Source organism: Macaca mulatta, chromosome 4 (genome assembly GCF_049350105.2).
Source record: "Macaca mulatta isolate MMU2019108-1 chromosome 4, T2T-MMU8v2.0, whole genome shotgun sequence".
Classification (NCBI taxonomy): domain Eukaryota; kingdom Metazoa; phylum Chordata; class Mammalia; order Primates; family Cercopithecidae; genus Macaca; species Macaca mulatta.
Genome location: NC_133409.1, coordinates 15681982 through 15695324, shown reverse-complemented (window position 1 = coordinate 15695324; position 13343 = coordinate 15681982). Strand labels below are relative to the sequence as shown.

The following is a 13343-nucleotide window of genomic DNA, read 5'->3' as shown; positions in this document are numbered from 1 at the left end:
TATTTTCCTACATCTTGAAATTATATTTGGAATTTCTTTCTTTTGCATGTATGATAGCTGATGCATGAATTTTAATAGAGTTGTTGAATGCTGATCATGTTTTTCTATGGTAGTTTAGAAATATTTAGGAAGGAATATTCCATTCAACTTATTCACATGAAGGCGATTATGTTGTGGTTTGAAATTTTATATAAAATTTTTCAACCACATAAACTCTGTGCAGGTTTAAAAATTATTAGTTTTTTCTATGGGATGAATAGAAGTGATAGCTTTAATTGCTTTGTAATTATTTGATGATATAATTTTGCAAATAAGGTGTGTTTCCATAGCAAGGATGTTTATATAAAGTTAGTGCTGACTTCAATTATGTCAAATGCTTTAACTATGTAGAGGACGCTTAATATTTGATTTAGTTTTGATGAAAATACAGAAATGATTTCTCATATGATAAGAACTTTTGTCCATTTTAGAGCATGTCAAAAGAATAAACATGGTAATTTGAATGCTCTATTTTTATTTCTAGAAACCAGCAAATATCCTAGTAATGGGAGAAGGTCCTGAGAGGGGGAGAGTCAAAATAGGTAGGTAATTATTCCTAAAATAATTTATTTAAAAACTGAAGTTAACTGCAAAGGTGGTTTCCCCTCTTAATGCCCTTATTTAGGTAGTTAATTTTAAATTTACTTTCTCTTATTATTGTTAGAAAAGATATTGGAAAATGTAGAAAGATAGTCTACAAAACTCCTAGGCTTTTTCCCAAAATAAGATTCTTTAGTTCTAAGTTGAGGCATCACTGGAAATTGACAAGTAAGTTCATAAAAGCATTCGATTCCCATACAATAACCCAAGCATGTGTTTATGTCACCACCACTGTCCTGCACAGCCACCTTAAATATAATCCTCTAAATCTTACCTTTGTTTCAGGTTTACCAAATATTCTCTTCCTGAATATTTTCCTCCCTACCCTGAGCGAATTCATTTAAACCTTCACAGGTTCTCCCTACGTCACCACACCTGGCCTGCATGTCTTGAGCCAAGTACTAACATATCTTTGCCAAATGGATATATATGTTTACAGACTCTCTTAGCTACCTCTCTTCGATTAAGGCACTAGCAGGAATCTTATTTGTATATTAAGATTTCCTTTGTAATCCTGAATGTTCTAAAAAATAATCAGCATCATTTATACCTATTACATATTTGGGGAGAAGATGAGCTAATAAATGCTTTATTCTAATTTCTTTTTTGAGACAAGAGTCTCTCTCTGTTGCCCAGGCTGGAGTGCAATGGTATGATCTTAGCTCGCTGCAACCTCCGCCTCCTGGGTTCAAGCAATTTTCCCTGCCTCAGTCTCCCAAGTAGCTGCGACTCCAGGCTCCCGCCACCATGCCTGGCTAATTTTTTTGTGTATTTAATAGAGATGGGGTTTCACCATGTTGGCCAGGCTGGTCTTGAACTCCCGACCTCAGGTGATCTGCTTGCCTTGGCCTCCCAAAGTGCTGGGATTACAGGCATGAGTCACCACGCCCAGCCTATTCTAATTTCTTTTACTAGAAATTATATTTATTGAAAGTTGAATGCTTTTTAGAAATATGTTAAAATGTATTCATCAGCCTGATTTCTTTGCTATTAGAATATACCATGCTAAAGGTGATGCAAAATTGTGCTCACTTGACCCGCTACAAATTCATGCTGCCCTATTTCAAGCCTGCCCTGCTGTTTGGTTTTCTACCTCTTCAGTTAACTCCCTAGCCCAGTTGCTAAAGAAGCTGTTCTAAACCAACCCTTTTCTTTAAACACCTCTATCCTAAATTTGCTGAGATTATCAGATTCATTCAAAAGTTTGATGTTAATTAAGTAGCTGGTAGCTTTCTTTCTCTTCCCTCCTCCACTTCCACCATACTTTCTCACTTGTCTCTATTTTTATTTTACTCTTGCACACCTTTTCTTAGGGGCATTTATTGAGTTCCTATTTTTTGCCAGATACAGGTGAAAGGGAGGTAAAGGATGGTCTCTTCTGTGAGAGACAGTAAAATGAACAGTTTACTATACATTGCAATAGGTACTTTCATATGTTACCTCATTTATTTTACACAACCACCCTCTGAAGATAAGGAAGACAATATTTAGAGAGGTTGTAGCTTCCTCAGCCTGTCAAAGCTAGAACTTGAATTCCAAGTCCTGAGGCTCTTTCCCTACAAACATCCCTGCGTAGTGATATCAGAGCTGTCTGGTGTGACCTCACTGACCTCTACTCTATGGCTGTACAGCCCTGCCCTTGAGAAAGCCTCTATGAAAGAGAGACTTTCCCTTCCTAAGTCCTATCTACTAGTGCCCTTCGTAGCTTCTAAATGTCTTCCTACCTTAATTAAACTCCTCATAGTACTGCCATTTTCCCCTTCTCAAGTTCCTCTTTTTCACCTTTAAACATTCATCGTCCTCTTCCCAATTTAAAATAAATCTTGTATCTATCTTGTTTTCTTTAGCACTTGTTCTATTCATTTCCCTTTTTGTTCTTCTACTTTTAGAACACATGATGTTCTACTTACTCTAATTTGTTATAATTTGGCCTCTAATTCTATCCCTCTATCAAAAGTCCTCTCTAAAAGGACACCTGTGACCTCTGCCTTACCAAATCAAGTGGCCTGTATTAATCACCTTTCTCCTTTACTGCAGTAAACCATTTGTTCTTCTGACAGTCTGGCTTTGAGGGTGTCTTCTCCCTTGGTCTATATGACATACCATAATTCAGTTTTTCTGCCTCCCACTTTTGCTGTGACTTTGCATTTTATTCATTCTTGCCTCTTACTCCTACTAACCTATTGTTTCCAGGCACTGGCTTAGGACATGGCCTCCCTCTAAAATTACTTCTTTAGGAAATTGATAAGTTGTGGCCTCAGGATCATGGATTTATGAAAATAATTCTAAGATCTTGATGCCAGAGTCTAATCTCTCACCCTAGCTGAAGTCTTTATTTCTATTTGAATATCTTGCTGGTAACTTACCCTCCATTGTCCCAAACCAAATTCATCATCATCATCTTGTCTTCCCCTTGTTTGTTCCATTCGTCACCTTTCTCCCAGTCACCCAAATCTAATTTCTTCTCTTAGTACTCCTTAACATAAAATTCTGTACTCTGGCCGGGCCACTTAGTTACCTCACTATTAAGAGTTTTAAGACTGTAATTCTACCAAGATTAGGGATAAAACCAGGGTTAAAAATAAGAAATAATTTAATGATAAAGATCTAGTGGACAATCGAGATAGTTTATTAAATGGATTTTAAATTTTGTTTTAGTAGCCACAATTTTTTTTTAAACATTAGTAATACTGATGCCTATGCCTAATGGTTTGATACAGTGTTCTTTTTTGGCTTAAAATAAAAGGATAGTTGGGCTGGGCATGGTGGCTCATGCCTGTAATCCCAGCACTTTGAGAGGCCAAGGTGGGCATATCACGAGATAAAGAGATCGAGACCATCTGGCCAACATGGTGAAACCCTGTCTCTACTGAAAATACAAAAATTAGCTGGGCATGGTGGTGTGTGCCTGTAATCCCAACTACTTGGGAGGCTGAGGCAGGAGAATCGCTTGAACGCAGGAGGCGGAGGTTGCAGTGGGCCGAGATAGCACCACTGCACTCCAGCCTGGACAACAGAGCAAGACTCCATATCCAGGGGGCGGTGGTGGGGCAAGGGAATGGGTAAGAAAAGGATAGTTGCATGGAAAACACGTTTTGCCCTTTGCTATATCTGAGCCTTCCCATTCTCAGCAACCTAAAAACTTCCCAGGCCTTACCTAAAATGCTTATTGCCTTCCTCTTTTGCTGTTCAAAATAATTCATCCTTCAGGATCCAGCCCAAGTCCCACTTTCAATTTAGTCTGCTTTTACAAATGTTTATTGTACATTGTTCCAGATAACATAATAAAGGAGAAATACACCTTCCCCCAGGGAGCTTAGCATCTAGTAGAAACCGGTAACAACTTCCTTTATTCTCACAGTACTTATCACTTTTTTGCTTCTACTATGTATATTTTGTCATCTGACCTTCATGTAAGTTCCTTAGTGGTAGACCTTGTTGGTTGCTGCTTTTCATCATTTGATACTAATTAGCACCCACACCAGAATTTTACTACCCTTATCCGTGAACTGGAACAATTTCATCCATGTGTAATTTTAGAAAGTCAACTGTTATAGTAATCTTTAGGCTAATTACCTTTTGTCTAAATTAGTAATTATTTGAAAAGTAGTTTGAAACTCTTTTAAAGTTCATAAAATACATGGGAATTATTTTTAAAAGTATCTATTTTTTCCTTCTGGCCTTGATTTCATCTGTGAGTGAATATATGAGGCTTAGGTAAAACTTAGGAGGTAGAGAATAACGGGAGAAATATTGGCTTTAGCTAACTTCACTTTAAAATGTTTTTCAATGGATGAAACAGCATTCCATCATATTACTTTGTGTCATCAACAACAATTAGCATTTATTAAATATATAAAACAGTGCCTTGAATATTGTGTAATATTGTAGAATAATAGGTGTAATATTGGTAGAATGAACTTGAATATTTTTGTTTGGTATAGGGAAATGTAGTTTAAAAAGAGTAGGCATCAGCACAGGCTTCCTTTGGATAGCTTTAGTTTTTAAGAGCTCGATACTCCAAAGCATTCTCAAAACAGTCTTACAAATTATTCAAAATCCAAAGAAAGAGAATCACTACAGGTTGGGCTCAGTGGCTCATGCCTGTAATCCCAGTCCTTTGGGAGGCTGAGGCAGATCACTTGAGGTCAAGAGTTCATGACCAGCCTGGCCAACCTGGTGAAACCCCATCTCTGCTAAAATACAAAAATTAGCCAGGCGTGGTGGCATGTGCCTGTAATCCCAGCTACTGGATAGGCCGAGGCAGGAGAATCACTTGAACCTAGGAGGTAGAGGTTGTAGTGAGCTGAGATGGCGCCACAGCACTCCAGCCTGGGCAACAGAGTGAAACCCCATCTCAAAACAGAAACAACAAAACAAAACCCCAAACTTTCTATAAATTAAAAAGATTTTTTGCCTATTCTGCTATGTAAATGTAAATTACAATTTTAATGTATGTTATACCATAGCACATTAGTTTTAGATTAAATGACACTCTGTGGTTGAAAATTTTATGTGCATTTATGCATTTTATAGTACACTGGGACCCCTTATACTATCAAAATTGGTTATATATATATTATGTATTCAAATTACAGAGGCTTATTCTTGTGACTTTGCCTTTGTGACTTGCAATTATCATGTGTATAATTTGTTGGATGTCAGATTTAGTAGTTAAGAAGGCAACTCCTAAATTATAACATGGTTTTTGTTTGAGTACCGGCATCTTTATTTACTATCCCTGTGACCATAGACAAGTCATTTAACTGCTTTGGGCCTTAGATTCTTCATCTCTGAAATAGGGAGCAAAATACTGATTAAACCAGTATTCTTATGAGGATTCAATGAGGTGAAATATGATGTATATGAAAGCCATTTGTAAACTGCAAAGGACTTTGTAGATAAAAGGTATTTATTATTTATGATATCTTAAGAAAATTAGTTTCCAGGATCTTATTGCAGTAGTAATTTTTTTTTTACTACTTTTACATACCCCTAATATTTCAACTGATTAGCTTTGGTTTAGAGCTTTGTTAAATGCTGAATTACAACAAATTATCTTTTATGTGTTCTGTGTATGTTCTTGAAAACATGCATGTGATGTGCTGATTACCATTCAGCAACTGGCTCTCTGGAGCAAAAAATGTCCCAATTTGTAGCATTTGCTGTTTTCCATGTTGTAGATACTTCTACCATAGCCAATTCCAAATCACCAGTATGCTGTCATTGAATGCAGAATTGGAAAAAGATGTGTATATATCAGCTCTTGTGAGTTTGTTGGATCTGACTGCAGCACACACTGAACTAAGACATAGTCAGGTTTTGTTTGTTTGTTTGTTTCGAGACAGAGTCTTGCTCTGTCTCTTGTTTGTTTTGAGACAGTCTTGCTCTGTCACCCAGGCTGAAGTGCAGTGGTGCAGTCTCAGCTCACTGCAACCTCTGCCTCCTGGGTTCACATGATTTTCCTGCCTCAGCCTCCTGAGTAGCTGGGACTACAGGTGCACGCCACCACACCCAGCTAATTTTTGTATTTTTAGTAGAGATGGGGTTTCACCATGTTGGCCAGATGGTCTTGATTTCTTGACCTCATGATCCTCCTGCCTTAGCCTCCCAAAGTGGTGGAATTACAGGCGTGAGCCACCACGCCTGGCCACAGTCAGTTTTTAGATGTATAAGCATACAGAAGTCATCATCAATCAGGGAGACTTTTGAATTGTTTTATATTTCAAAAACACTTAAGAAGCTTTTTATAACTGTCTGTGAATGCCAGGAATCTGAAGTCAGACCTGGATTCTAATACTGCCTCTGCACTTACTAGCTGTGTGACCTTAGGCAAATCAGATTATCTTTTTTGGGGGGCAGGGGATGGAGTCTCACTCTGTCACCCAGGCTGGAGTACAATGGTGTGATCTTGGCTCACTGTAACCTCCACCTCCTGGGTTCAAGCAGTTCTCCTGCCTCAGCCTCCCAAGTAGCTGGGATTACAGTCGTGCACCACCATGCCCAGCTAATTTTTGTATTTTTAGTAGAGACAGTGTTTCACCGTGTTGTGCAGGCGGTCTCTAACTCCTGACCTCAGGTGATCCGCCCACCTCGGCCTCCCAAAGTGCTGGGATTATAGGCGTAAGCCACCACGCCAGCCCAGAATATCTTTAAGCTTCAATTTCTTCATCAGTAAAACCGGCACAATAATAGTATCTACTTCTGATGGTAGATAATAAAGGTAAATGAAATAATTCCTTTCTGGCACCTGGTGTAGACCTCTGGTTAAAAAGGGAGGAAAAGGATTGCTTTATAAGGTCAGCAGCTATTGTTGTCAACCTTGCATGGTTCTAATAATGCATGTCAAACTGAATTTTACACTTGATCTTAGCCAAAAGGGCGAGAAACGATCAAACTGAATTTTATGTTAATTTATTTTATTTTTTTAGCTGACATGGGTTTTGCCAGATTATTCAATTCTCCTCTAAAGCCACTAGCAGATTTGGATCCAGTAGTTGTGACATTTTGGTATCGGGCTCCAGAACTTTTGCTTGGTGCAAGGCATTATACAAAGGCCATTGGTAAGTTGGTCTAAAATGATTTACTATCTTGGCATCTAACGATCATAAATATAAAATGGTATAATAATAAAGCTACTTGATAAAAACCATTTTATACATTTTTGTAAAAGTCCTATTGTCTTCTGTATTCCTAGATTTCTGGTAGATTTGTATTCTTAACTGTATAGGAGAATATGGTTATTTTAAAAGAAGAAAGCATTTTCTTTCAGAGAATAGAGGTATCAGTATCTGATCCTGTTGAGTTGCTATGGAAACAATAACATGCACATTTTATTTTGTACTTAGTAGCTGTTGATCAGAAGAACTGGAGATAAGTTTAGAATTGTTTTCTTCACAAAATGAAAAACAAAAACAGGAGTAGTGCAGTATTGGAAAGAACCCCTTCTATTTGGGGAAAAGTTAGTCACATCGTTTAAGCAAGAAGCAATATAACTAATCTTTCTGTCTTGCCATTACGGTTATGAGAATGGCAGTTTCTCCATTAAGGTAGGAAATAGAGTCTGGGTAGATTAGCTGTGCTCAGCATCTTGCCATCTCATCAAGTCAAAAAAAAACTGAGTAAGAAAATCTGTTGTAAACACACTCTCTGTAGGATTTAAAGTCTGCCTCAGAACAGTGGCTTCAGAGATTTGCTACCTGGTGACTGCAGTATCCTCAGACGGCCCAGCTGCAAATGGAGGGAGTCATTAGGAGCTGACCCTCCTCAAACCTAGAGATTTCTTTAAAGGAAGGAAAAGAAGAGAGTAGGGCAGAGTACACTGTAGCTGTTAGAAGGGCTAGTTCTACAAGGTATCCAAATTTCCTAAGTATATTTCTTTAAATTTTCCTTATTGAATTTTCTGTTTACTGGCATTAGTTGCATATCAGTTTTGGCTACCTTTAGCTGCTTTTGTTGAATTCTATTTAATAAAGGCACTGCAAGTATAAAGTTATTAAAAATAGACAAGCACAATCCTTTCTCTGCTAAACAAGCTTATGAAAAACCTGGTGACATCCAAAGAGCTGCAAAGGAAATTCTCACATTTGGAAAGATTAGACCGATAATTAGCCTACTCATGGGTTAAAGAAAGAAAACAAAAATTAAAATATAGTAAGTCCTCATTCATCAAGACGTCTGATTTCTGCAAAACTCAGACACCAGAGCACATTTAGATTTTGTCCAGAGACAGAGACTCTAGTACAGTGCTGGGACATTGTAAATTACTGATAAATGCTGCTGAATAGTTTTGTTAAATTAGTGAAAAATCCTCTGAGTAGACTGGTATGTGTTTGACAGTAGAGGAATGTGAGAGTGACATCAGACCCCTACCTGTGCAGCTGGGCCTCTGGTAAGGCAGCAGAGCAGAGGCTACCAAGGCCAGGTGTCATCAGTGGGCAATGGCAGCTGTCTGCAAAAGGTGAGGAAAGAACACGGACAGCAATGGAAGGGATGGCATGGCCCTGAGAGTGAGGAGCTAACACCAGAGCCTGCCTGTGTACATTCTAACCAGTGATTTTTACTATGGAGCTGTATTTCTGAGACTTTTAGAATTGTAAGTTTGTTTTTTCTGTCATTTAGGTCTCTCCTTACCCACTGTTGAAAACAGTCAAATCCCTTAAACAACCTCAGAAGGAACCAGAGGATAGGAAGAGACTGAAAGTAAGCCAGGGAAGGAAAGAGTGTTAGTTGAAAGTAACAGGTGATGCCTTAGAACAGGTTAATGACAGATAACCCAGGGCACGAGGAAGGGAGAAGAGGATGCAGTCTCCGCAGAAATCCATATGCCTTAGGCTTAATCCAAACACCAGGACAGTCTATATCTAGAAGGGAGATTTCCATTAGGAAAAGGCACATTCAGTCAAAACCTTCTGTTAAGCTAAATGACTCTCCACCAATGTCTGTCCCACTCTCAGAGAATCTAACACAGCAGGTCCAGGCCCTTAGGTAGGTGATTCTGTTGTGCGTGACCCATATACTTTGAGAGCCCACACTCTGAGAAGCACAGTTTTATGAATATTTTCTGATTTACTTTTCTCTTGTTGAAATGAAAATAGATGCTTTTTTAAAATAAATGTATTGGATATGAATTGAAAACCAATTATACTTCTTATTCCTCAGGGTAAGGAAAAATGAAATTGAATTTTAACTGGCTTGTAACTTACTTGCTCAGTAAATGAAATTTACCACTTAAAGATAAAAACATAATCACTAATTTCTAATTTTAGTCAGTTCCTAATTACCCATTCTGGATAGAAGGTAGGAGAAAGTTAAGACAGAAAGAAAGAATAATGCCCAAATCAGATATCTTAGGGCTTCAAATATGTTAATAGCAGACATTTATAGGTACATACTTACTCACTTTTTCATACTCTTCTCCATACATGGTCCATGTTAGAAATGAGTACTTAGGGACGGGCAAGGTGCCTCACACCTGTAATCCCAGCACTTTGGGAGACCAAGGCAGATGGATCACTTGAGGTCAGGAGTTCAAGACCAGCCTGGCCAATGTGGTGAATTCCTGTCTCTACCAAAAATACAAAAATTAGACGGGCATGGTGGCACACACCTGTAATCCCAGTACTCAGGAGGCTGAGGTGAGAGAACTGCTTGAATCCAGGAGGCAGAGGTTGCAGTGAGCCGATAGCGTACCACTGCCCACCTGCCTGGGTGACAGGGCAAGTCTCTGTCGAAAAAAGAAATGAGTACTTTGATTCAGGGCATAGAAAAAAGAGAGTTTGATTATTTGATATCAGTGGAGGTTTATGGAGTGACATTTAGTGGGGGAGGGGAGTGGCAGTGATGGTGGCAGCAGTGTTGGGGTGGGTGTGTGTATGTGTGTGTCAGGAGAACAAGTCATTGATAGAGGAAAGAAACCTGAAAAGTAGCTACAGATGGTGCAGGAGCCAGATGGCCTTTTGACATTGCAGGCTAATAGGAGGCAGAAACCCTTTGAATTTATTGCCACCTGCTATCTGAGGTTTCTTATCTTAGCAGTTCACTGGGAACTCAAGACCCTGGCTCTTGTCCTTTGGATGGAGGACAAACCAGGAATTGGCGTGACCAGGCATATGCAGTAGTAGTCCTGGTAGACTGCATAGTAGAGGCGGTAATGAGGAAGAGAGATGGGACCATCAGAGGCAGCCATATCAGGGGGAAGAGTGACAACCAATATGACTTGAGAGAGAGAAAAGAATTCAGAAATGGACACTGAGCAGTATTATTCTTCTACTCTGTAGTGAGGATTACATTGTGTTTTATAGCCTCTTATGGTGGCAGGCAATGGTGTAATTAAAAAATGGTTGTTGAAGGAATATGTTTCCATTATCCAAAAGGCTAAATTATGTGGAAGGAAACTGTACCTGAATGTGGTCAAATAAGTAAGGCATTACTGTATGGATTTTTCCATTTGGCAATTCGTTTCAGGAGAGAGCATTCTGATGTGTCTTCTAGCTAATGGATATACAGTAGTCCTCACTTATCAGGTGGGAATATGTTCCAAGACCCCCCGAGGGGATGCCTGAAACTGCAGATAGCACCAAACCCTGTATATAGTGTTTCTTTGATCTGATAACCCAGACGACCACTAAGTGACTAACCAGCAGGTAGTGACTATACAGTGTGGATGAACAGAGGGATGATTCACATCCCGGGAAGATGGAGAGAATAGCATGAAATTTCATCACACTGCTCAGAATGGTACACAATTTAAAACTTATAAATTGTTTATTTCTGGAATTTTCCATTTAGTATTTTCGAACTGCAGTGGTTGACTGCAGGTAACTGAAACTGGAAGGCAAAAACTTGGATGAGGAAGGAATAGTGTAATTAACCTTTTTCCTTGTTTAGCTCATCGCAGAATGTGATTCCCATATTTAATAGGCTACTAAACACAGTACTTTTTTATCCCTGTACCATAGTTTTTTGTTTTTTCCGAGATGGTGTTTTGCTCTGTCGCCCAGGCTGGAGTGCAGTGGTGTGATCTTGAGTCGCTGCAACCTCCGCCCCCTGGGTTCAAGGGATTCTCTTGCTTCAACCTCCCAAGTAGCTGAGACTACAGGCGTACATCACCACACCTGGCTAATTTTTGTATTTTTAGTAGAGATGGGGTTTCATCATGTTGGCCAGGATGGCCTCGAACTCCTGGCCTCAAGCGATCCACCCACCTTGGCCTCCCAAAGTGCTGGGATTACAGGTGTGAGCCACCGTGCCCGACCTATACCATAGTTTTTGAATTTTTATCTTTTATTTTATTTATTTATTTATTTATTTGAGATGGAGTTTCTCTCTTGTTGCCCAGGCTGGAGAGCAGTGGCGCGATCTCCACTCACTACAACTTCCACCTCCCAGGTTCAAACAATTCTCCTGCCTCAGCCTTCCAAGTAGCTGGGATTATAGGCATGGGCCACCACGCTCAGCTAATTTTGTGTTTTTAGGAGAGGCAAGGTTTTACCATGTTGGTCAGAACTCCTGACCTCAGGTTATCTGCCTGCCTCAGCCTCCCAAAGTGCTGGGATTACAGGCGTGAGCCACCACACACAGACTGTCTTCTTTTTAAAAAATATTTACTAAATGGCATTTAAGTGGGCAAGTCTCACAAAAGTTAATTCACTTATACATCTGTCAAAGCATTGTGAATATAATATTGTAGTCTCAGAATATAAGCTGCAGTCTTTCAGTGTGTAAATTTTAATAGAATAATCTATGACTGGTGATTTTAGATAGTTAATAAAACTTCTAAAGATGCCTAACTTTATCCTGAGGGGTGGGGTGGATGTGGGGTAGCATATAAGTGAATATGTTTAAGTAAGATCTATGTCATGCAGTACTATATATAGTATTATTTATGAGCTTCTAGAGCAATTTGTTGAAAAAGCTGAAGCTAGTAGTCTTTGAGACAAAAGTTTTTTCCCCAATTCTTTTTATTTTATTTTATTTTTTGAGACAGAGGCTTGCTTGCTCTGTTGCCCAGAGTGGAGTGTAGTGGTGCAATCTGAGCTCACTGCAACCTCTGCCTCCTGGATTCAAGTGATTCTTCTGCATCTACCTCCTGAGTACTGGGACTACAGGCGCATGCCACCACACCTGGCTAAGTTTTTGTATTTTTAATAGAGATAGGGTTTCGCCATGTTGGTCAGGATGGTCTCGAACTCCTGACCTCAAGTGATCCACTCACCTCGGCCTCCCAAAGTGCTGGGATTACAGGCATGAGCCACCGCGCCCATCCTCCCCAGTTCTTTTATATGGTCTATACTGTCTGTCTAGACTCAAAACTTGTAAATTCTGCTCTATCATTATACATTGGATGGCTTTAAAAGAATTACATCACTATGTCTGATGATGATATTATTTCAGTATATCAGATCTGAGTACTATGCCTGGTATTAGATTATCAATTGAATACTTTAATGATTAAATTATTCACAGTGGTTAGATATGGTGAGACCTTGTCTCTATAAAACAACTAAAAACTTAGCCAAGTACAGTGGCACACACCCATAGTCTCAACTACTCTGGAGGCTGAGGCAGGAGGATTGCTTGAGCCCAGGAGTTTAAGGCTTCAGGGAGCCATGATTACAGCACTGTACTCCAGCCTGGGTGACAGAGACCCCAAAAACAACAACAAAAAAAGTGGTTAGAAAGACCTTTGCCTAAATCTAAAGAATTTGTTTTTTGCTAAATTGACTTACCCTGTTTATTGTCATCAGAAAATTTACAAGTAAATGTCTTTTTATTATTTGGCTTTCAATCTGTTACATGATGATATAGTTATTTCATGTCTCATATATATATATACACACACACACATACACACATATGTATACATACATATATACACACACATACCCACACATATGTTAAAATACAAAGTACAATAATGTTTTCTTAATGCACTTATTGTACTTTGTATATTGATTTACTGAAAAGTATTTTTATAAGTAGGCTGGGATTATATCTGGGAATTATAACCAAGGAAATATATACAAAAACTTATGTTTCTTCTTTCCTAGATATATGGGCAATAGGTTGTATATTTGCTGAATTGTTGACTTCAGAACCTATTTTTCACTGTCGTCAGGAAGATATAAAAACAAGCAATCCATTTCATCATGATCAACTGGATCGGATATTTAGTGTCATGGGGTTTCCTGCAGGTAATTTAT

General features: G+C 38.9%; 1 protein-coding gene across 6 annotated transcripts in view; it reads left to right on the top strand.

Moving 5' to 3' along the window:
* The window catches only part of CDK19 (cyclin dependent kinase 19), a 217950-nt gene that overhangs the window by 182631 nt on the left and 21976 nt on the right, over positions 1 to 13343 (top strand). For 4 of the 6 annotated variants that reach the window (XM_015137573.3, XM_077999284.1, XM_015137577.3 and 1 more), the window contains 3 exons: positions 524 to 581; positions 7071 to 7202; positions 13191 to 13334. In XM_015137573.3, coding sequence (XP_014993059.1) covers positions 524 to 581; positions 7071 to 7202; positions 13191 to 13334 — 334 coding nt within the window. The remainder of the gene's footprint in view (positions 1 to 523; positions 582 to 7070; positions 7203 to 13190; positions 13335 to 13343) is intronic. The other 2 variants (XM_015137574.3, XM_077999285.1) reach the window with 1 other exon arrangement.